At 38.7% G+C, this 24900-nt stretch overlaps 2 protein-coding genes across 3 annotated transcripts in view; one reads left to right on the forward strand and one right to left on the reverse strand.

Moving 5' to 3' along the window:
• Positions 1-1826, reverse strand: part of mia3 (MIA SH3 domain ER export factor 3) — a 32167-nt gene extending 30341 nt beyond the window's left edge. Inside the window, exon 1 of the mRNA XM_034161984.1 lies at positions 1571-1826. Within this exon, the coding sequence (XP_034017875.1) occupies positions 1571-1694 (124 nt within the window). The 5' untranslated portion in view covers positions 1695-1826. The remainder of the gene's footprint in view (positions 1-1570) is intronic.
• A 5160-nt stretch (positions 1827-6986) lies between these two features.
• Positions 6987-20507, forward strand: taf1a (TATA box binding protein (TBP)-associated factor, RNA polymerase I, A). Of its 2 annotated transcripts, XM_034162561.1 has the most exons (11): positions 6987-7088; positions 7650-7784; positions 7898-8061; positions 10797-10910; positions 10992-11184; positions 13256-13377; positions 15198-15356; positions 15646-15712; positions 16847-16970; positions 18877-19031; positions 19829-20507. In XM_034162561.1, exons 2-11 carry the CDS (start codon positions 7679-7681, stop codon positions 19888-19890), a joined length of 1266 nt encoding a protein of 421 aa, XP_034018452.1. In that variant the 5' UTR covers positions 6987-7088; positions 7650-7678; the 3' UTR covers positions 19891-20507. The 2 variants fall into 2 exon arrangements, with proteins under 2 accessions (XP_034018452.1, XP_034018453.1); XM_034162562.1 differs by lacking the exon at positions 6987-7088 and having other exon boundaries at positions 7515-7784.
• Positions 20508-24900: the final 4393 nt, after the last annotated feature.

Genomic DNA, 24900 nt, shown 5'->3' on the forward strand with positions numbered 1-24900 from the left:
CTTGGCAGCCAAGCGGTTAAGTGTGCTTGTTTCCAGTGTGGTAACATCCCCTTTCATACTCCACCCCTCCCCATTCTCCATGTAATGTGGTGTTGCATCAGGAAGGGCATCCAGAGTAAAATCAACATGCAGATCGACCTCAGATTTGCTGTGGTGACCTTGAGTGAAAACAAAGAGTAACCAAAGGGACTTACTTAAAGTCATCTTGACACTTAAATGTATTTCACCCCCGTACTACTGCGCAATTCAGCGTGCTAATGCAACCCACTGTGTTCCACTGGATGCTGCGCTTTGTGCCGCTGGACACTGGGTTATATGAAATAATGATTTCGTAGAGGATTAATCATTTGCTCTCAGAGTTTGACTGATGAAACCACATCTAATCACTTCTGGAATGACAGCAGAATTTTCTACAGCTGAAGCTTTTTTCGCTCTCTCTCGTGTGCTTCATGACGTGGAGAACACATATGGAATCGTCTAAAAGGTAATATAATATCAACATAACATCATAATTGTTCAGATAAGCTGCGCCGTGATGTGCTGCGCTGACGCAATGACTTGCGCTGACGCTCAGTGTTTTTGAATTGCTTGCGTGAAGTTCACATAATTAATGCGTGCCAGAGAATTTGAACATTTCAAAATTTTCTTTGCGCACTTGCATGATGCTGCGCAGTTTACAAGTTTACTCTCTGTCACAGATTGCGTACCAGTGTACGGAACAAATTTGTACAAGTGTCAAGGCACCTTTACATTATAAAACAATGGTTAGTCGTTTACTGTTGTCACAGAAAAAAAAAATCCAAAGAGGAGCGTCCCCCCCCAACCCCATGAAAATGCTGAATCTACCAGGAAGAAGCAGTTGTAATGGGGGGGGGGGGGGGTAAAAATAGACACAAAGCCTTACTGTAATTTGTTAAATGGAGGATAACACATTACTCACACAGAATGAAGCAGCGCTGTTCGACTATTTATAGAATGTGTCATTTGGTGTTGTTCTCCCCCCCCCCACCATTAGACATTAAAGCAATAACACGCACACACGTGACATAATAGAATGTATGTCACGTGTTTTTTTTTTTTTTTTTTTTTTTATAAATGGCCTGTGCTGGGGGGGACATATTTGGCCCACTGGCAAATATTCTGACACCCCTGGGGCAGGGGGCCCTGGTCCAGATAATATTTCAAGTAACCATAACATTTTTTTTTTAAGTAACTAACACTTCAGGTGTAGCCAGTTTAATAATAGTTGTTTGCACCTCCTTAACTGATGCTATTTTTAAAAATCGGTGTTCAGCAGCTAATTAGCTGCTAACATTAGCTAACACAAAGCAGTGGACGAGCGAAGACACACAGCGCATAAAAAAATCCCTTTAAAAAGCTCAGGAACTAAATGTATTATGATGTCTGAATGTTAGTTCCAAAGCTGCAGTTAATGAACACCACCAGAGCATCGGCGAGAGGTTGTCAAGGTCGCAAACATTGATTGGCAACAGGTCGAGCGATAAGGCGCAGTGTGTGTTTTTATGGCTAGCTGAGCATCTTCCAGTCCAGAACAAGCCGGCAAACTTACTGCTGCACTCCTCATCGGCGCATCGTTTAAAGTCGGAGAACCTTTTTTCCAGAGCTGCGACTGCTAAAACATGAAAGCAAAGTAAGAAAAAGCATCGCCGGCGGGAGAAGTGTTTTGCTGCCATGTTGGCAGTGGTAGTGTCTTGTGTCGGAGCATGAGCAGTGGGCTGAAGCAGCCGACACGTCAGCACACCAGATCCGGCTGGGTGTCGGCTGGCAAATACATTTACAGCACGATTAATGTCACATTTTTCTGCCCTCCTACTTCAGGCGACTGCGGTTTTGTTCATGTGACCAAAACACGCTATTTGTTTGTCTTGATGACAAGTGCACTTTTTTCCTTTCCGGAGCCCTTTCAGCAAACACATCAGCCCAATTAAAGGCTACGAGCCAGGATACGTTCAGGACATGTTGACAAGTGGGAATTACCAGCTCCATCTCACCATACCGATTCACATTCAGCAGTTAAAGGAAAATCCTCTGGCACTGCTGAGAAACCGATTCTCCGTATTTTATTTTATTTTATTTTATTTTATTTATTTAGCATTTTAAGTAAAGCTTTAACGTGGTCTGAAATGCACTTTAAGCTTTGTCAAACCTTTATTCTTTTTGTGAAAATGCAGGAAATGAAGGGACACACACACAATGCTCTCCAAAAGTATTGGAACAAAGTATTTTACACATTTAATTTGTTTATGCCATTTCAAATAAAATTAAATTAAATTAAAATTATCTTTGTTAAACTCAGACTGAAAGCAAATCTCTGCAACTTTACATAAATTAATTAAAAATATGAAAGCCAAGATGAGAGGTTGCATAAGTAATGGAATGCTTTGGTATAATACCAGTAAATCAGTTTTATTGCCAGTTTTCTTCAGATAAGTCAGGGGATGGATACATGAACATTTCCAAGTCATTGAATATGTCTTGGACTTTATTTACATCAATTGTGAAGAAATACAAACTGTATGGCGACTCTATGGTAAATCTGTGTTGAGTAGATAGTTCTCAAAAATTGAGTGACTGTGCAAGAAGAAGAGTGAGGAAAGCCACCAAGACACCCAGACAACCCAGCTGAAGTTATAGGTTTCTGTGGCTGTGATTGGAGAAATGGTGCATAGTGCATCTATTGCATTATGTATCTCCAGTTATACAGCTTCATGATGAAGTGATGTAGACGAAGGCTTTCTTTCACCAAAACATCAAATCTAGGCTTGCATCTCAGATGTACCTAATTGCAAATTGTAGCTGAACTTTCAGGTCTTGTTTTTAAGAAAAATATTGATAACAATACCAAATGAGAGCGCTACGCTCATAGAGCATAAAGCCCCCATCAACACTAGTTTCCAATTCCACAAACTTTTACCTGTGAGTGGTGAGCCCACAGGGTGAAGATGGAAAGGCCACGTTGCCTTTTCAGGCTGTGCCTGACCAGGCACATGGCAAGCCCAGCCACCAGGCACTCGCTGATGGGCCCTCTGTCCAGGCCTGGCTCCAGACGGGGGCCCTAGGGATCCTCTGGGCCGGATCATGTTTCCTCGTCTTTGTTTTTCCATGGAGTCATTGTGAACCATTCTTAGTCTGGCCCCTTGCCTGAGACCAAATTCCTATGGGAAACCCTACCAGGAACACGAAGGCTCCAGACAACACAGCTCTCAGGTTCATAGAGGTACAGAAACCTCTCTACCATGATAAGATGATAGTTCCCGGAGAGGCAAATTAATAAATGGTAAATGGACTGCATTTATATAGCGCTTTTCCATCTGCATCAGACGCTCAAAGTGTTTATTATCACTCATCATTCATCACTCATCTTCAACCGCTTTTCCGGGTACGGGTCGCAGGGCAACAGGTCCAGCAGGGGACCCTAGACTTCTCTTTCCCATGCCACATTGACCACCTCTGACTGGGGGATCCCGAGGCGTTCCCAGGCCAGTGTGGAGATATATGCATATTTATTAACAGTGTTTTTTTTCTTGGTTGAAATGCAAATATGAATGAATGAATCTACCAAACTTAAAAATGTACACATTACTTTTCATGCTATTTTATTTGTCTAAAAATAAATATCCAAGGTTCATTATCATGTTACTCAAGAAATTATCTGAAATAACAACAGATAAGTTATGGTTTTAATTTACAGATGAAGATCAAAGTTTTCTAAGTAAACTTTTTTCCACTTCAGACAGTATTAACTGCACGTTTTCTAATGTAAGAAATGTTTAGTTTTTTTAACTTTAAAAAGTACAGTAATCTTGAAAAATTCATAGCGTGTTGCCCGTGGAGATCCACGGGCTCTAGATTGGGTAGTGTTTATAAAATAGGTAGCTGACATTTTTCAAGGGTACTAACAAAATTTATTTAAGTTTCTATAATGAGTTGGAATAGTGTGTGAGTACAGAATGTTTTTAGAACCTTATACCTTAGACCTCAACATTTTTTAGAACTCAGCCCTTTAATTCCTGTTATTATTACATAATTTTTTAATGTTATGTAATTTACTGTCTTAATGTATTTATAAATTGTTTCAGTTCTCGTTATCATATCCACATTATCATTATTATTATTACCTCCGCCAAGGAGGTTATGTTTTCGGTCACGTTTGTTTTTTTGTCTGTTTGTCAGCAGGATAACTCAAAAAGTTTTGAACGGATTTTGATGAAATTTTGTGGAGTGGTTGGAAATGACAAGAGGAACAAGTGATTAAATTTTAATGGTGATCCGGATCATGATCCGGATCCAGGAATTTTTTAAAGGATTCTTCACCATTGGGGGATAGGGGGAATTTTGACATTCTAGTTTCTAACTCCACAAAAACAAGGCAGAAAGGCTTGAAAAAAAATTAGGGTGTAACATAGTCAAATGTTCTATCAAACAACAAAGTTTGGTGATGATCGGATCCGGATTCCGGATCTGGTGATCTAGAATATGCAAAAATATAGGAAAAATAGAAAATGTGTCAGTGTGAGGTGACAAATGAAGCTAGAGATGCACAACTAACAACAAATTGTAGCTGAACCTGTACTGATTCAGTAAATAATTTTTATTCAATAACTTTTGAACTAATAAAGACATAAAAGTGATTCCAAGATCTAGTGGTATGTTTTCATGGTCAAGGATATCAAATATAAAGGAAAGAAAAGTGTATGTATCATAGTTTTGGTTGTAACACTGAATTGTTGAATAGATCACTGTGCCAAGGAGGGAATCTCTTTAGGGTCAGTCACCCTATGGCCTTGTTTAGAGAAGTGTTTCATAAATGTTAAAAATTCATATATTTGCAGTTTAGTTGAATAATAAATTGAATTTTGTCTCTTATTTGTTTTTGTCTATAAGTACATGCAATATCAATATCAGTGCTCAGATGACAGTAGCTTCTGGAAAAGGTGCAAGTTGCAATAAACTGTGATGCCAAGCACTAAGGATACATGCTATCCAGTTACAGCAGATGAAACTTTTTTTTACTACTGAGTAAACATCATTGTTAGACTTTTTTTTAGGTTCAATGATTCCACGGCGTGTAGATGTTATGGCGTCAGTGACCCCATGGCCTTGGCGGAGGTTTGCACTCTCTAGTTATTACTTGTATTTTGTTATGATTTTTAAATGGAAAACAATGAATCCATGTGTCCTCCATGTATTTTTAATGTATTTACAATTATATTATGCAATTACAATGAACTTATTAAATAAAATTACACACACTCACGCTTTTAATATAAAAATGATTTAGACTTGCAGACTTGCTTGTACAACCCCTGGCAAAAATTATGGAATCACCGGCCTCAGAGGATGTTCATTCTGTTATTTAATTTTGTAGAAAAAAAGCAGATCACAGACATGACACAAAACTAAAGTCATTTCAAATGGCAACTTTCTGGCTTTAAGAAACACTATAAGAAATCAAGAAAAAAAGATTGTGACAGTCAGTAACAGTTACTTTTTTAGACCAAGCAGAGGGAAAAAATATGGAATCACTCAATTCTGAGGAATAAATTATGGAATCACCCTGTAAATTTCCATCCCCAAAACTAACACCTGCATCAAATCAGATCTGCTCGTTGACATTGACCCTATGTCTTGAAATTGACCCTATGTGTCTTTTTGCAAGGAATGTTTTCAGAGTTTTTGCTCTATGGCAAGATGCATTATCTTCTTGAAAAATGATTTCATCATCCTTAAACATCAGAAAAGTGTCCAAAATATCAACGTAAACTTGTGCATTTATTGATGATGTAATGACAGCCATCTCCCCAGTGCCTTTACCTGACATGCAGCCCCATATCATCAATGACTGTGGAAATTTACATGTTGTCTTCAGGCAGTCATCTTTATAAATATCATTGGAACGGCACCAAACAAAAGTTCCAGCATCATCACCTTGCCCAATGCAGATTCGAGATCCATCACTGAATATGACTTTTATCCAGTCATCCACAGTCCACGATTGCTTTTCCTTAGCCCATTGTAACCTTGTTTTTTTCTGTTTAGGTGTTAATGATGCCTTTCGTTTAGCTTTTCTGTATGTAAATCCCATTTCCTTTAGGCGGTTTCTTACAGTTCGGTCACAGACGTTGACTCCAGTTTCCTCCCATTCGCTCCTCATTTGTTTTGTTGTGCATTTTCGATTTTTGAGACATATTGCTTTAAGTTTTCTGTCTTGACGCTTTGATGTCTTCCTTGGTCTACCAGTATGTTTGCCTTTAACAACCTTCCCATGTTGTTTGTATTTGGTCCAGAGTTTAGACACAGCTGACTGTGAACAACCAACATCTTTTGCAACATTGCGTGATGATTTACTCTCTTTTAAGAGTTTGATAATCCTCTCCTTTGTTTCAACTAACATCTCTCATGTTGGAGCCATGATTCATGTCAGTCCACTTGGTGCAACAGCTCTCCAAGGTGTGATCACTCCTTTTTAGATGCAGACTAACAAGCAGATGTGATTTGATGCAGGTGTTAGTTTTGGGGATGAAAATTTACAGGGTGATTCCATAATTTATTCCTCAGAATTGAGTGAGTCCATATTTTTTTCCTCTGCTTGGTCTAAAAAAGTAGCCGTTACTGACTGCCACAATCTTTTTTTCTTGATTTCTTATAGTGTTTCTTAAAGCCAGGAAGTTGCCATTTGAAATGACTTTAGTTTTGTGTCATGTCTGTGATCTGCTTTTTTTCTACAAAATTAAACAACTGAATGAACATCCTCCGAGGCCGGTGATTCCATAATTTTTGCCAGGGGTTGTATTTACATTCCAGTGTTGGCAGTAAAGCACCGACAGGTGATGTGCAACCGTTAATAAATATGAAGAAGAACTAATTAAAACGCCGTGGTTAAAGACTCTAGCTTTGACATTACCCACTCCGGTGCAATAGGTGGCGGTAGGCACTATTACGCTGCTTTGTAATCTCCAAAACTTAAGGAAACGAAGAAGACCAAATGCAATGACGGAAAAAAAGTGATTAGTAACAGCAGATTTAATCTTAGTTAGCTGGTTTACGGGAGCAGTTTGTAAACACTGGTGAGTAGTTAAGAGTTTCAAATGCAACATGACTTATAACGAGAGCTAAAGCCAACAAACTAATACGCAGTTTGAAATTTTTAGTATTTAGCATGGCGTGCTAATGTGTCAGTGCGTTGGAGAGTAAGAGAGTCCACAAAATTAACTCCGGAAAAACACTGCAAATTTTGTATTGTGATGGATACAAGTGAAGACCAGAAAGCCACCTGTGTTGAGCCATGATGTTTGCATCGTTGAATAAAAAATAAAAAAAAGTAAAAAAAATACAGTTTGTCATAAATTGGATTGTCTGTTAACTTCTAGTGGTACTTGTTTACAACAAAACAAACAGCGTACACACACGTAAGGATTATTGTTAATATTTAGATGGAAATCCTTACAGATTTGTGCAAAATGTGGTATTTTCAGAATGTTGATGAGTCATGTGGGTTTTGTCCTCTTGTGGTAACTTATTCCAGGATGCAGAATTCTACTTCTAAAATGATGAATTTTCCACAGTCCTGCCACCTGTTGTGAAACCTGGTAAAGCGTTAAATTGCTGGCTGGTCACTTTGTTTGCAGATGATGTGGGAGGAGTACAGCTGTTGATTATGGATGACTTGGAACAGGAGTTACACAGAAGCGATTCGTCTGACGATGAATCTCCAACAAGAGAAAAAGAACCAAAGCTTCCTTTAGTGAAATCCATATTTGTAGGTGTGTTATGGATTATGGGACAACAACCATCTGTAAATGTAATGTAGAACCTGCAGTAATTTAAAATAAACATATTCTTCTCTTCAAATATTTTTTTTTACTTTCGTCATCAGAGACATCCAAGGAAAATGGGTTACATAAATCTACAAAAATTTGTTCAGAGAAGATCAGAGAAGCCATGCTGCACCACCGATGGCAAGAAGCTGCAGAATATATGGCATGCTACATGCAGATATTACAAGACCCATCGAAAGACAAAGTGCCAAGAATTAGAGAGGTATGCTGTCTCCTCGTTCCTGCCAATAACACCCAAAATATTCTTTAAAAGACACTCACTTTATTAAATGCACTGCTTTGACAATTTTCTAAGCATAAGTCATTTGTAGAGCTTGATAATTTTCATATATGCTGCATTAGCTAAATGGACATGAAGCTGGCGGTCATATTGTGAAGGCCGTGCCCATGTCGTATAATTTGTCATATTAAAAAACATTCTCCACTTTTTCTTTTTAAATTAAATATGATTTAATGGTTAATCACACAGTTAGAACTTATTTAAAAAAGGTACGGTGCATCCAGAAAGTATTCACAGCATAGCACTCTTTCCACATTTTATGTTACAGCCTTATTCCAAAATGCATGAAATTTATTTTTTTCCTCAAAATTCTTCACACTGTACCCCATAATGACAGTGTTTTTTTTTTTTTTTTTTTTAAGATTGTTGCAAATTTATTTAAAAAAAAAATCACATATACATTATTCACAGCCTTTACCATGAAGCTCAAAATTGAGCTCAGGTGCATCCTGTTTCCACCGATCATCCTTGAGATGCTTCTACAGCTTAATTTGAGTCCATCTGTAAATTCCGTTGATTGTATATGATTTGGAAAGGCACAAGCCTGTCTACATACAAGGTTCCACAGTTGACAGTGCATGTCAAAGCACAAACCAAGAATGAAGTCAAAGGAATTGTCTGTAGACCTACAAGACAGGATTGTTTTGAGGCACAAATCTGGGGAAGGGAACAGAAACATTTCTGCTGATTTGAAGCTCCCAGTGAGCACAGTGGCGTCCATCATCCGTTATTGGAAGAAGTTCAGATCCACCAGGACTCTTCCTAGAGCTGGCCGACCGTCTAAATTGAGCGATTGGGGAGAAGAGACTTAGTCAGGGAGGTGACCAAGAATCCAATGGCCAGTCTGTCAGAGCTCCAGCATTCCTGTGTGGAGAGAGAACCTTCCAGAAGGACAATCATCTCTGCAGCAATCCACCAGTCAGGCCTGTATGGTAGAGTGGCCAGACAGAAGCCACTCCCTTAGTAAAAGACACATGGCAACCCACCTGAAGTTTGCCAAAAGGCACCATGAGAAACAAAATTCTCTGGTCTGATGAGATAAAGATAAAGAAGATAAAGAACTCTGGCATGAATGCCAGGTGTTGTGTTTGGTGGAAACCAGGCACCATCCCTACAGTGAAGCATGGTGGTGACAGCATCATGCTATTGGGATGTTTTTCAGCGGCAGGAACTGGGAGACTAGTCAGGATTGAGGGATAGATGAATGCAGCAACGTACAGAGACATCCTGGATGAAAACCTGCCCCAGAGCGCTCTTGACCTCAGACTGGGGTGATGGTTTATCTTTCAGCAGGACAATGACCCTAAGCACACAGCCGAGATATCAAAGGAGTGACTTCAGGACAACTCTGTGAATGGACCACCCAGAGTCCAGACCTGAATCTGATTGAACCTCTCTGGAGAGATCTGAAAATGGCTGTGCACCGACTCTCTCCAACCAACCTGAAGGAGTTTGAGAGGTGCTGCAAAGAGGAACAGGCAAAACTGCTCAAAGATAGGTGCACCGAGCTTGTGGCATTATATTCAAGAAGATTTGAGGCTGAAATTGCTGCCAAAGATGCATCAACAGAGTATTGAGCAAAATGTGTGAATACTTGTTTTTAATTTGCAAAAAACAGTTGTTGCTGAAGTGTATCACTGTCATTTTCTACTCAAAATAAAAAAATCTCAAAGTTACTAATGCAACTTTTTCCACAGCTCCCCCCAAAATTTTGTCATAAACAGGTTAAGCCGCATAATTTAGAAATTTCAATATCAAGTATCCTAATTTAGAATTTTTTAAAATGATTTGATTGATTTAGTTTAAATTTGAGATCTTCAAAAGTTTAGCGCATTTTGCGGTGTATGTCACAGTTTTATTTATTTATTTTACTAGTTTGGGAGGTCCTGTGACTTATGCTCAGGTCCAATTATCGGTTTTATACATAATATAATTACAGTGACTATTTATATTTGGACTTTCACAGGAGTCAAAGCACTAAACAAAATAAACTCCAAAAATAACAGAATAAATATGAGTAATAATACGTACACTTCAGTAATCCATGAAAATCCCAAATTAATGAGCTGATCATACCAAAAATAGGTGCAACTTTTATATATGTTTTTTTTAGAGCCCTTTTTTTAACAGGTGAGACTTACATTCTGGAAAATATGGTAAATGTGTAAAAGCTCAAGCAGATAAAAAGTGAGTGCGAAGTCCAATTTGATATATGTTTGCCCTTGAGTTGGCCAAAATAATTTCACATCTACAATTTCGAAAGAAGTACAAAATGAAATGGTAGTTTCAATGTCGTAATTAAAGGAAAACTCTAGAAATTTGCAACCTAGACTCTACTTTTACATGTTTTTGGGTTCATCTTTTTTCCCATTCTCTGCAGTATTTATTTATTTATTTTTTTAGTGCATTATTTAACCCACAATCATTGATACAGCATGTGCAGAAGCTAACAGTCTAATGACAAATACACGACAAAAAACCCACAAATGAAGCCTAGGTTGTAAATTCCAGGAGTTGTTTTTTTTTTTTGTTTTTTTTATCTAATGGGTAACACACTGGTTGTGCTCACGTCTTGCTGTTGTTCTCATTCGATTATATTCTTAATCCCACCCATGCATGCAGTTTGAGAAAGGACTATGTTGTCAATGTCTACTCAGTATGTTTGGAGAATTGCGACTGAGATCCTTCACCATCACCCCAATTCAAAGATGGAAGACTACAACACCATCTATGAACAAATGAAAAATTTTGGAGTTCGTAACTACCTGATGGTAAGTTAATTAACCGCCAATTGCACAACACATCGTTATTGAACTGAAGCAGTGTTAAGATTTGTTGCTATGCCTCTGTAGATTTCTCTAGAACATTCTTTCTACCTGTTGCTGAATGGCCAGATTGAGGACGCGAAGCGTCAGTTATCTGTAGCGGAAAGTTGGCGGTACGGGAAGGAGTCGGCGGCACAGTACAACACGGCTAAACTGATCCAGGCCTACAGGGGCTTGCTGGATTATATCTTGTGGTGTAACAGAAAGCACTCTGACACAGGTGAGGCAGCACACAGCAGAAGAAGCCACGGCATTTATTATTTACTTGGATCAGTTACACGGTTATTCGGCAACCAAGTTGTGTGGTGCTATGCTGCCATCCACAGGTCAAAACCAGTCAGCTATTTTTAAAATAAATGTTTCCATATTGAATCCAATCAGCACTCAAGTAGCATGATAAACATGCATACTGTGTTTTCTCACTTTCTCACTCTCTCTTACTCAAATTCATAGTTACGAAAACCAGAGCCCACTTTGAGACCTTTAAACATAATTTTGATCAACATGTGAGACTAAGATGAAGTATTTCCATATTTGTTGTTGTTGCTGCTGCTGACGTTGATCACCATAATAATTATAATAGTAATTTTAAACCTTATTACAAAATTGAAAATCAAAGATTTGATTTAAGTATCATTTTTAATGACCGCTCATGGCTCACCTGCAGTATTTTCACAGCCCACCAGGGGGCCACTGCTCATACTTTATGAATCACTGCTTTAGGCATTTTGTACAACTAAAGACTCAGTTTACGTGCATAAATGTCTGCATGCATGACAAGCAGTGTAACAGTCTCAGCTCACATAATTCCACACGTCCTTTATGTTGTCACGGATGTTGAGCAAAACATCCACTAGATGGCAGTACAGACCCTCTTGAAAGGGTGCAACAATGTTAACAACAGTCGAAGATGTCATAATATTTCTACGGCAAAAGAAACAATAACATAGGCAGTGCTGTAGATACAATATTGCTAACTGCCTTCATTGTGTCCTTTCGCCTCAGATTGCGTCTTGCTTGAATTATTGGCTACATTATTATTATTATTATTATTGGCCCCCACGATTTGGATGGTAATGCTTCATTTCAGTTGTATCTAACAGACACAAATATGGACAAAACGAATACAGAGTGTGGACAGAAGGCTCCGTTCCTATCCATGTGTAACATTAAGTGTAAATTAGCCTCAATGTGTTGACAGTTTAAAGAAAAAAGTTGGTTGTTAGTGTTATTTCATTGCTGTTTTAAGCGTATGGTGGGTTTCTAACTCTGTGGTTGACTTCCCTGTTGATTTTCTTGGACTAACTTCTTAAGCTAAAAGTTTTTGGAATAGATCTCAACTGACAAAAGTGTACAAAACAGTCAGATGCTTGATTGCTTTCAAAGTTTTAATATTTCAATGTGATTTGGGTTGAATGAAGGAATGAATGTTTTTTATTTATTCGGCACACAGATGAACAACAACAAAGACAATAACAAAACTCATAAAAGAACAATGTACAGTGAACACATGTGGTCGAAAGGGTGAAGACAGAAGCAAAGCTTGTAAATACTCTCCCCTTATACCATTAAAAATGTATACATATATTAATATATATACTCATAACAATAATACAAAAGAAATGTGCACAAACAATATGACTTAATGCACTAAAATTTCAAAACACAACCAAACAAGCAATAGTGCACAAACCCAAGCACAATAACAAAATTGGTAAATGTAATTCTTCATGCTATAATGGGTAATTATTTTTGTAAATCCTTTTAAAGCCAACTAAGGTACCAAGTAATTTAATATTATCAGGACAATTATTCAAAATATTAACACCTTTAACGGATACACAATGACTTTTTACAGTAGTTCGGATCTTTAATTTCTCAAATAATAATGTCCCTCTCAAATTGTAGCTGAAATCCCTCATTTTAAACAGATCCCGGACATGTTGTGGCAAAAGTTTATTTTTAACTTCATACGTAATTTGTATTGTGATGTAATTAACCGAGTCTCAGAATTTTAAAATTTGTAAACAAGCAAATAATGGATTCATTGGTTCATGACATGATTATTAAAACAAACAAAAATTTGACCATTGCATTTATGTTTAGGGGAAAAAAATGTCTCTTTGTTTGTTCAGTGATGCCAATTAATGCTCTTTTAATGACGTTTAAGAAAATTTCTACGGCTTTACTGCAATAAAATATGAGGTACTTCTAAATGCTGGATGTAGTTTTGTGGCATGTTTTAGCCTTTGTTTTTAATTTAATTTTTTTTATTTTTTATTGTTTATTAGATAATTCTGATGCTTCCAGCATCCAGGACATCAGCAGCTACTTCAGACAGGCTTCTGTGAATCTAAAACAGATTTTGAAGCAGCCTGGCATCTGGGATACTTTCATTCTGAGCTATGTTGATGTAAGCACAAAACAATCTGATTCATGAATGAAACGTCAGCTCTTAAGATTGCAGAGCTGCACGGTGTTTTATTTGGTCTGCTTGGGAGGTGGGTAGAAATCCTGTCAATAGAGATCTGTACACGTTGATAACCAAAGCCGGCCATACACTACACAATGATCATGCCGTAGGAATGCGTGTTATGCCGGGGTTGCATGGAAATGGGTGATATATTTCAGCGAGTATGGAGTATCTGCGTTAACGCGAGTTGATGTTTAAAACTTCTACAGCATGGCCACTGCTGCATTTCTCATATTACATCACAGCAAATTTCATTACCTCTAATAATAATTTGGGTGAGGTGGAGATGTTTCCACTGTTAAAATCACAAGTGGGAGCATCTGAAGGAAAGCCAAAAAATAAGAAACTGCACGTTGAATGAACCGGTAACACTTGGCATCTGTTGTCAGCTCACATGGTTGTCCAAGACACACCTGTGGGGCCTCAGAGAGCAAAAAGGAAAAAACAAATAAGAAATGTTGTTGTGTGTGCATGACATACAAATTGTGCACAACACAAAAAATAATAATTACATTCATCAAGGACGTAATAAAATCATTGGCGTTTACTTAGTTGTCTGTCTGTTAGCAGGATTACGACAAAACTACTGCATGGATTTTGATAAAACTTTCACCACATGGATATTAAGCCATGGAAGACTCCAAGAAATTTTGGAGGTGATCTGAATTCTGGATCAAGATTTCACTTTATATAGGCTTTGAAGGATTATGTAAAAAAAAAAAAAAGAAAATTTCATGGATTTTCACCAAATTTACACCGCAGATAGATATTAGCCCATGGAAGACTCCACTAAATTTTGGAGATGATCCGGATCAGGATTTCAATTTGCATGCTTCACTTTGTCGGATTTTGAGGATTACATCACAACTACTTAACAGATTTTCACCAAATTTTTACCACACATTGGTGTTAGGCCTCAGAAGACTCCATTACATTTTGGAGGTGATCTGGATCCAGATTCTGGATCAGGATTTTTCTTTGTAGACTCTTAAGGATTATGTCAAAACTACTTCACGGATACGACATCACAATGTAAAACCAACATCAGAAAGACACTATTTTGTTTCAGCTTGTGAATTAAATATATTGCAACATCTTGATCAATCGGACCATTCTGGATCAGTATGTAATTATTGCATTTTGTTGTGGAATCCGGATCAAGTCCGGGTCACAATGTGAATCACATCTTTTATTTTGAGTTCTTGTCAACCCTTGGTGGATGTCACCAATTGCTCTTCTTTTGTCAGTGCACGTGTCCATTGGAAAGCACAAACTGCTGCCTGACGTGCACGTTTCTCTGTGACTGAACAAAATCTCTTCTGTGGTCAATAAATGTATTATCATCCATATAAACACCCAATACTAACATGTTTAACTTAGGGTATTATTTTGTATCTCAGCTCTCAACTGGCACAGTCCAGAGACTTTCCATGAATGCACAAAGTAATGAAACATGGGAAATAATTGTATCTTTTGCACGCACGGTAGCATTTTGAGTGCTTAATAAAATGTAGCCTTATTACTTATTTATTTATCTTTCACTCGAGCACTGTATTGATGACAGTTGTGACAATCCTTGCACACTGTCACGTGTACGCTGTGTTCTCCGAGTCTTCTGAAATGCGCTTCACCATCACACTATATTGTGTCGTGTACGGCCGAGTTCAGTCTGCACATTTGGGTGTTTTATGTCTTTATGTTAAGAAATAAGCATGTTGAAATATGGTATTCAAGGGGAATATTGATTCTGTTATTGGCAGATGCTGGAATTCTATGAGGATCACGAGGAGGCGCTGAAAGTCCTGAAGGACTATGCATATGACAACACTTTCCCTCCCAATCCCAACGCGCACGTCTATCTATACCAGTACTTAAAGAGGCACGACACTCCGGAAAAGAAACTGATTAATGTGTTAAAGGTATAACTGTGTAGTAAAAGTTATTGTTGTGTGAGGTATTGCTTGAATTGCCACAGGCTAGTTTGAGGTTAATATTTAAAAAGGTGTTTGAAATGCAAACGTCTGATACAGTTCTTGTGTAAAAATACAGGTCGTTTTTTTTTCTTTAAGTGTTGTTTACTTTGATGTTCCAGTGAGAACTAATTAACTAATTAAACCAGTTCCCGCTCTAAAGTTCTAGAGATCTTAATCTTGCACAAATGGTGCAGTGATGGAGCTTCCATAAATTATTTCTCCCCCGTGTCATTAGGGCCTCCAGGTACTCGTTCCAAGTCACGAGTTGATGTTGGAGTACAGCTCTCTTCTACTGCTTTCAGGTAACTCTGATAAACACAGCAAACTTTCTTTTTTCCTTCTTCAAACTTTTTGCTTTTTTGGGTGATGGGTTTGGGGAGTTGATGACTTCCTGCCAGTTCCTGTAATGTCTCCAACCTATATGACTGATGCCACCTGGACACTGTTCTGCCACTTTCATTATGATACTAATTTTAAATCCTTTGCAATTAAAACACACAGTCTGACCATGAGGTTGTAATCACAACTCCTTCTAAGCTGTTTGGACAAATTCACTGAAATGTTACATAAAGGTTGCAAACCACAGGAAGGAAAATGATTCCAGTCCATCATCTTCAAGACTTTTTTAATAAATTAAATATCTTATTAAAAATAGGTTGCATCTTCAAAACCATGCATGATGGCAAAATGTATTTATTTTTCTGATAAGTGGGCCCAAATTCATAAAATGCATCCAGGAAGCAAACTTGTCATGATCCAATTTTATTTTTTTGTTTTATGAAATGACTGTGAGAGAATGTGACTTATGTGATAAATTTATTCACAATCTATAAAATAAAGTTTATTTTATGTATGTAATGTGTTGAACAAACTGCATTCTCATTTAAAAAAACACAAAATTCCAAATGAAGAATTTAAATGCAAAATGCTTTAAATGTGATTTCACAGCAAACTGCACGAGAAAATCAGAATCACCTTTATTGTCACTGTAATTTGCATTGCAACGAGATTTGAGTGCAACTCCAAAAGGTGCTCTTCCGAGGTACAAGTAATTATTAACCAAATTAACAGATAATAAGAAATTAACAAAATAAATAATTTTAATGTACAACTAAAAGTAAAATGTAGACAAAATATAAAATGTAAAACAAGAATCGTGTACAACTGTGGAATGATACTGCATGGGAAAATATTGCACAAAATGTGCAGATTTACATACATGAAATGAAAATGGTGTGTTGAAATTCTTCAGTATTTTAAAAACGATAATGGACCGAAGCAGCCAAGTACATGTTGGCCTGAGCTAAAAATTTGTGGTTTTGGTCTTACAGCATTCTAAACTCTACTGATAGTACCTCTTGTTATAAAGTACAAACATAATAACTTATTTATTTATTTATTTGTTTTAAAAATGTGTTCCTATGTAATGCCCCCAGGACAAAGCGCTGATCTTCAGAGTGCCTTAGACGTCATCTTAGGAATGCTGGACTTCCGCTGCTGGAGTTGCAGCTTGGACGTATGGAAGTGTTTACAGTCCATAATTCAGAAATTACAGTGTCAGTAAGTATGATGGGACTTGAACTTCTTAAAATGTACTAATGTTTCTAGAAATTTCGGATAGACAATTGTGGTTAAAGACTGACTTTATTTATTTGTGTGTACATACATACATCTTCAACCGCTTATTGGGGATCGGGGTCACAGGGGCAACTGCTCCAAGCAGGGGACCCCAAACTTCCCTCTCCTGGGACACATTAACCACCTCTGACTGGGGGATCCCGAGGCCAGTGTGGCGATATAATCTCTCCACCTAGTCCTGGGTCTTCACTGGGGTCTCCTCCCAGATGGACGTGCCTGGAACACCTCCCTAGGAAGGCGCCCAGGCGGCATCCTTGCCAAATGTCCGAACCACCTCAGGTGGCTTCTTTCAATGCAAAGCAGCAGCGGCTCTATTCCGAGCTCCTCACGGATGAGTTTCTCACCTTATCTCTAACGGAGACACCAGCCACCCTCCTGAGGAAGTCCATTTCGGCCACTTGTACCCGTGATCTAGTTCTTTCGGTCATGACCCAATAGTCATGACCATAAATAAGAGTAGGAACGAAAATTGACCGGTAAAGTCAGAGAGCTTTGCATTTTGGCTCAACTCCATTTTCGTCACAAAGGTATGCTAAAGCAATTGCAGTACTGTCCCTGCTGCACCGATTCTCCAGCCAGACTCACACTCCATTGTCCTCTCACTCGTGAACAAGACCCTGAGGTACTTGAACTCCTTCACTTGGGGCAAGACCTCATTCCCTCCCAGGAGTAGGCAATCCATTGGTTTCCTGCTTCACAGTCGGCTGTGAACCGACCCAATGAGTGCTGGAGGCCACACTCCGATGAAGCCAGCAGGACCACATCATCTGCAAAAAGCACTGATGAGACCCTGAGCCCACCAAACTGATGTGACCAACCCCACAGGAACCGAGTCCAATGTACTGCCGAGGATCCAAACACAGCTCTCGCTTTGTGAGTACAGAGATTGAAGGGACCCCCTCACTCCATCTTCCCGCAGCACTTCCCACGGTATCTCCCAGGGTAACCCATCATACACCTTCTCCAAGTCCACAAAACACATGTAGACTGGATGGGCATACTCCCGAGCCCTCTCCAGGATCCTTGTGAGAGTGAAAAGCCATCAGAGTATCAGCCAAACCCTCCATTCCAACACCCTGGAGTAGAATTTACCAGGAATGCTGAGAAGTGTGATGCATCTGTAGTTGGCACACACTCTCTGATCCTCTTTTTTGTGCCATTCCTTAGAGACAGTCCCAGACCTCAATAAATTGAATTGAAATTGTATTGACTACTTCAGTGGCTTCCACCAGGGAAATTGATGATGATCCCCCATCAGCTTCCAGCTCTTCCTCTACCATAGATGGTGCTCCAGTCTGACGGTTCTCTGTTAGTCTCTCCTGAGATGCCTCAGTCCTCCAGAAGCTCCTCGTTGCCGACCAAAAGTCTTTCTCCATGGTTGCTCCAAACTCCTCCTCCCACACCTGCTGCTTTGTTGTTATGTGCGCAGGTGTGAAATCGTGTGAGCAGAACGACTCAGTGACTTTAGGCAGTATACACTTCTTATTTTGAACATAGTTCCCATGTCAGGTGCAGATGAAGTGAATAGATTTTGGGAGAGTTCTGTGCAGAAATTTGGATAGTAATGAGGATGACGGGAGCACGAGAATGCAGTAATAACCTGGTAGACAGCATTTTTAAAGGATGCCTTTCTTTTATTGTGGCATTATTATTATTATTATTATTATTATTGTTGTTTTTTGCGCAGTCCTGTATGTTCACCACTTTACTTCGTTCACTCATACTTTACATCCTGTAAACTGGTCGTAAGACATGAGGTAATCAAGTGGTGATGCCGCTAACGTTGGTTTATCTCTTTCTCTCGCTCTATCTATGTCTGTTGAAACAGAAACGATTGGAAGGAGACGGTCTCTTTGAAGATGGCCTCAAGAGCAGACTGGTGGCCTGCTCTGCACTTCACCAGCTTCCACGCCCAGAAGGACTTTGAAGAGAACCCAGAGTTAATGGAGGTGAAGATGTTGCTGGTGACGATCCTCTCCCCAGGTAGGCACAGTAAGTCTGCGTGTCCATAAACACATTTCAGAAAATGTTGCCACCAGTGTCACTGTTGTGACTGTAGACTTACAGTAACATGAAAAATCATTATGCACATTTACATTGTGTACAAATTTATAAGACTAATCTAAAATAATCAATTGCGACCAATTTTCCAACTTAAAAAATACAAAAATACATCATTTTCAGTGGACTCCTAAAATGTGTGTGTGTGTATGTGTGTGTGTATATATATATATATATATATATATATATATATATATATATATATATATATATATATATATATATATATATATATATATATATATATATATAAAACATGGGGATAAAGAATGTGATGTACTTATGATACCCACTGCAAAAAAAATCCAGGCTGACATCTTGAGGTGAAGATGATTAGAATTATGTTTAGTTGATGCCTCAGATGATATCATCCTCTTAAGCATAACATGTGAAGATACACATGATGGAAAATAATTCCAGTCTGACATCTGCAGTGGGAGATATTTGAACCTTTTTTTTTCCCCTCAAATATACATTATATTTGTCAATTAAGTGAACAGAGGTTGACCAATTTGGTAATTCAGGAATTTCATCATCAAGGATTGACTGGTGTCAATATCGCTTTGTTGTATCATTTGTGAGCTTGGTCACAAATCTCAAATCAGCTTCTTTTAAACAGAAAACAAAAGAGCATTTTGTGTAAATAAGGATTTAACAAACATTCTTGGCAGTCTGTAGTTATTGCTGTAAAATACATTCCTTTTTTTCCACCTTTTCAGACAAAATGCTTAATTACACCAAAGTCTGCAGTAGAGAACACAAGAGAAGGAGAAGAACTTAAAAAAAACTGTGGCTTCAGACAAAATTCTTGATGTGAAACCAGAGACTGGCATCTTCGAAAGACCTCTTTAAACACGGCACCAGTTTTCTTTCTTTCATTTTTTTTTAATTTTTTTTTTACATTGTTCCTTTGTGCAAAACTGGACCTTGAACATTACATAATCAAGGTATGAGCTTTATTGCCCACAGTGTGGCGCTGCTGTTCTGCATTTTGCATAGAGCTGAGTTTGTGTACTGTCTCTTCAATGTTCAGGTTGATGATTTTCTGCAAACATTTTAATGAAAGCAGAGTTTCTTTGTGCCCTCGGCTGCTGAAGTTCCACTGCTGCACAGAGGGAGTTTGAGGTCGCCGCTGAGCGCGCAACGCACACAGCCTGAGGATTTTTCTCTATGTCGTCTCTTTCAGTTAGTAAGACAGACCAGTCAGTGTAACGTTGGAGTAAGAAATTAAAATATGCATTAAATCAGAGTTTAAATATGAAGTCTTATTTTACTTGTACATTGAATGCATCACTGTTACATTCAGTGTGTCTGCTGGTGCAACTTAACTCATTTTTTTCTGCTACGTGCAATATTTCCGTTGCCCTTTGAGGAGATGTTGACCTTAAACCACAGCGGTTCCTGCCCTGAGTCCGTTCTACTGAATCATGAAAAAAATGCGCTGTCAGAGCATGCACGCACGTGCAGTGGTTTCGTAAACCGAAGCCCAAACCACTCGCCGACCAAAGGAGCAGCTGCAGAAGCCTTCTGTTTTAGAAACAAGAGTGCAAACGACTTGCTTCTAGACTAGACTGGGTAGTCCAGCTAATAAAATCTAGTAAATACTATCTAGGCTAATGATGTCTAGTAAATGCGATCTCCGCTGACTCATTTTGGCAAATGAAGTAAACGCATAGTTGTAACTAATGTTAGTACTGACAACTGACCTGGCAAGCCTGTGTGAGTGTTGTCATACCTGTCTAGCAGATGTCCAGCGAAATCTTTGTGTGAAATTTGTCCATATTGTATCCAGAGTTATTCCCAGCGGGATTATTAGTGGCCTGTGTTTATTAGTTGTGTCTGTCGCTGTCTATTTATATTTTACTTTATTTTTTGGCACTTTTGGTTGTGAGACTTGGTCACTAACCAGTGCCGACAAGGTGTCTTTGGTGCTAGGTCTCGATGTTTCTAAGGTACAAAACTGTCACCTGACTATGATAATACCAATAGTTTTCCACTTAATGGGTCCATTTACCGCTTGACTTTTTGGCCAAATGGTTAATTTGACCAGTTTTTTCTAAGTAATTGGATGCTTGTTTGAATCATCTTTCTGTCTTTGCATGTTTGACAATTCTCTGTGATTAGTTATGTTGTTATTGGCACTTTGGACAGAGCAGATGGTCACCCATCTGAGTGTGGTCTGCTTGAGGTTTATTCCTATAATCAAGAAACAGCTAAGTTTTTTCCAAACCACTCTTGCCACTGTGCTTGCTCTGAGCCTCAGAGTTAATTTGGTTAATCCTCCCCTCCGCCCCAAAAAGCTAAGAATACCATTAAAGTACTGGGTCAACAAGCCATCCCTAGCTGTCATGCCAGACTCGCAGTGGTAACGTGGTGCAGCGCAGCCCATTCTTGCGCTTTTTTTTGTGTTTGACGCATTTTTTATTTTGGTATTTCTAACCCCCTCCCTTACTGTAATCCTGACCACTCATGTTACTCTGCATTTTGTGCTCCCCGCCGCGAAAAGCAGCACTTTATCGTGACAGTATCACGAACCGGCGTGAGGTATGGTTGTGCAGCGGCGTGAAGTACCAGTGCACGCTCCCAGTCAGGACTTGACAAAGGGAAAACATACATTACTCAGATGTGCAATGAAACACTTGGATCACTACCCCCCGCCCCCCAATATAAAATTCAGTCATTTTGGCCAATAATGATACAAAATCCCAGCTTGTTGCAATTGTAAACAGACATTAGATGGTACCAGTTTCTCTGTGCAACACTTTGTTTCAGATGTGTTCACACAAGATGTTTCTTTATCCACTGCAAAGTTCATCCTTAAAGCCTTATTTACTTTCTGTTCCAAAGTAAATATGGGCCACGACCTGGAAGTTGCTCCAAAGCAAAGTGTTGGATGTTTGTGTTGTCGTAACTGCGGCTTCGAGTTACTGCCGGCAGCCAGAACAATTTCTCTGCTCCATTACAGCACCAGAAGTTGAATTCTTAGGAAAGTAATTTTAATCGAAATGATGCTCTGGTTTAAAATATTCAGTTATAAGCACAACTTCTCCTAAAATGTTTGATGGATTTCAGTGAAATTTCACACGTCTGCACCACGTGAAAATGTGCATGAAGGAGAATAATTCTGGTTTGACATCTTCATGGGGAGATAATTGGAATTATATGTTCAGTTCATGCATCATATGATGTTACCCTCATAAACACAACTCTTCCTAAACCGTGGTTTTTAATGAAACTTCATACAGTGGTGGCACACCATGAGGAGATGCGCACGAAGGAAAGTAATGCTGGTCCAACATGCAAGCAACTATAACAGAGTATTGCTCATGGGACTTTATAGTGGGGCAGCATAGCAAAACAGTTGTTCATTTTGTCAAAAATGCATGGAATTTGGCACACACATTCTAAATTTACTAATGTTTATTTTCAGATGTGGAGCCATCCTGGAGCTGACCTCTAATGAACTACAAGGGTCAAAATTTTAAAATGCTCCAATCATGTTGAAAACTACACCACATTATTTGTCTGATCATAACAATTACAAAAAGGTATAGTTTTGAGTATCTATGACTGAATGTTCTGGAGTTATGGAGTGAAAATGGAAAAAAATGGTTACAAAAATCACTTTCAGTTTGTACAGGGGTCAAAAGTTAAAGTTGCTCCAATTTTGGTAAAAAGTGATGCAAATTATTGGTTGAAATAAAAGGATTAATAAATGGAATAGTTTTGACTGTGTTGAATGTTTGGCCTCCAAAGTATAGGTCATCCAAAGTAAAAAACGTCCATTTGATTATGACGTATGACATATGTTACCTTGTAACATAACTGCAACCTATTCCTTTTAAAAATGCAATTAACCAATAATTTGCTTTTTTTTTTTACCAAAATTGGAGCAACTTTAACATTTGACCCCTGTACCATTTGAAACTGATCTTTGTCACCATTTTTGCCATTTTTACCCCATAACTCCAGAACATTCAGTCATAGATCATCCAAACTATATCTTTTTGGAATCGTTACGATCAGACAAATAATGTGGTATAATTTTCAACATGATTGGAGCACTTTTATATTTTGACCCCTGTGTAATTTCTTTGACCCCTGTAGCTCATTAGAGGTCAGCTCCAGCATGGCTCCATATCTGGAAAAAAAAAAGTTATTTAGAATGTGTGCCAAATTCCATGCTTTTATCACCAAATGAACAATGTTTTTCATGGAACCTTTAGCTGAGCTGCACCACTAGGGATGAGAACATGGTTAAAAAAATAAAAATCCCAAAATATCCTCCCGTTATGTCGGTGAAGTTGAAAGTGATAACTGCACTACCTTTGTTCTTGGAGTGCGGCTGCAAAAAAATAGCTTTCAATAATGTATTAAGGAGAAGAAAATGGCTGCGAGCTGATTTCTGGGAGATGGAACTCGGCTCTGGCTTGCTCCATGTGTACGCTCTGACTGTTGAGACGAGATCAAACTGCTTCTTCTCGGCTTCTAAGACTGCTCCACTTAAAATCTTGTCCCTGGTAGACAGTCCGCATTATGTTTTAATTTAACACCTTTCTGCGCAATGTTTTGGGGCCGATTCCCTAAATAGGGCACCGAAGATGCATTGTGCAGAACGGCTGCATCACAGCTCTGAAATGTAAAAGCGCTTTGACCAACAGAGTGTTCACCTGAGGAGGTGGAGGTTTAATTTCTTGCATGCCTGAGTTCGAGAAACAGCGGTCCAGATGGGGCTTTCCGCCAATCTCTGCTGAAACCAAGCACACGGAGATGTCAAAAATGAAAGGAAGGAAATACACCCAAAATCCAAGAAAGACTTCAAGTTTTAGGAAAAGAAACTTGACACTGAACAGTCAGGTCCATAAGTATTTGGACAATGACAGGTTTTGCCATTTTGGCCTCTCACTCTCACAATGGAGCTGCCATTTTTATACACAGCCCCTCCATTTTCAGAGCTCATAAGTAACTGGACAAACTATGTTTTAATAGCCAAGTGGCCTCTGTGTGTGCGTTTGCATGTATGGCTTCGATGACAAAAAACTGGGGAGAGCTGACATTTGCCGTTTGGCATGCTTATGAGTTTTGGGTCAAGGATAAAAGCTGTAAAAACGTAAAAGTTAATAGGACGTATTTTTGGAGAAATTAGCAATTTTAGCTAACAAAATGGATGTTGTACTGCAATGCATCATGGGAGTTTTAGGTTTTAAATTATTGTGGTTTATGTTAGTTTAGCAGTGTTGTCATTGTCATTGATTTATTGTATTTTTGTAGCTCAATTGGTTTAGTCAGTTTAGATTTTTTTTTTTTTTTTTGGACAGCTCTTGCTTGCCTCTACTGGTGGTTGGCTCTCACTGCGGTATTGTATCACTTCCTGTTCCGGAGCACAGCGGTGTTTTTCTGTATCTGTTAGCTGTTTAATCTGCGCAGTTAGATTGATCTAGTTACCTAGATAACGATTTGTTTCACACTGTAATCTTCACGTGCCTTAACTAAAGCACTCCCTCTGCTGAATCACCTCTAAATTATTTACACATTATTCATTTTGTGTGTTTTTAGGAATCCGCTAGCTTAGCGCAGCTACTAGCTCTTAGCCGGTTTAGCATGGCAGCTTCTCCTGTCTCTGCTGCACTTTTCTGCTCTGGGTGTGAAATGTTTAGTTATTCCTCGGCCTCCTTTAGCAGTAATGGTACTTGTAATAAGTGTAGCTTATTCGTAGCTTTGGAGGCCAGGCTGGGCGAATTGGAGACTCGGCTCCGCACCGTGGAAAATTCTACAGCTCGCCAAGCCCCTG

The sequence above is a fragment of the Thalassophryne amazonica genome, chromosome 21 (assembly GCF_902500255.1).
Source record: "Thalassophryne amazonica chromosome 21, fThaAma1.1, whole genome shotgun sequence".
NCBI classification, from domain to species: domain Eukaryota; kingdom Metazoa; phylum Chordata; class Actinopteri; order Batrachoidiformes; family Batrachoididae; genus Thalassophryne; species Thalassophryne amazonica.

Bases quoted from the DNA above. Each gene is read 5' to 3' on its own strand.
- taf1a (XM_034162561.1), top strand. From the start codon at position 7,679: ATGGATGACTTGGAACAGGAGTTACACAGAAGCGATTCGTCTGACGAT. The intron at 10,911-10,991 runs GTAAGTTAATTA...ATGCCTCTGTAG, and splicing joins GAGTTCGTAACTACCTGATG to ATTTCTCTAGAACATTCTTT. The intron at 13,378-15,197 runs GTAAGCACAAAA...TGTTATTGGCAG, and splicing joins TCATTCTGAGCTATGTTGAT to ATGCTGGAATTCTATGAGGA.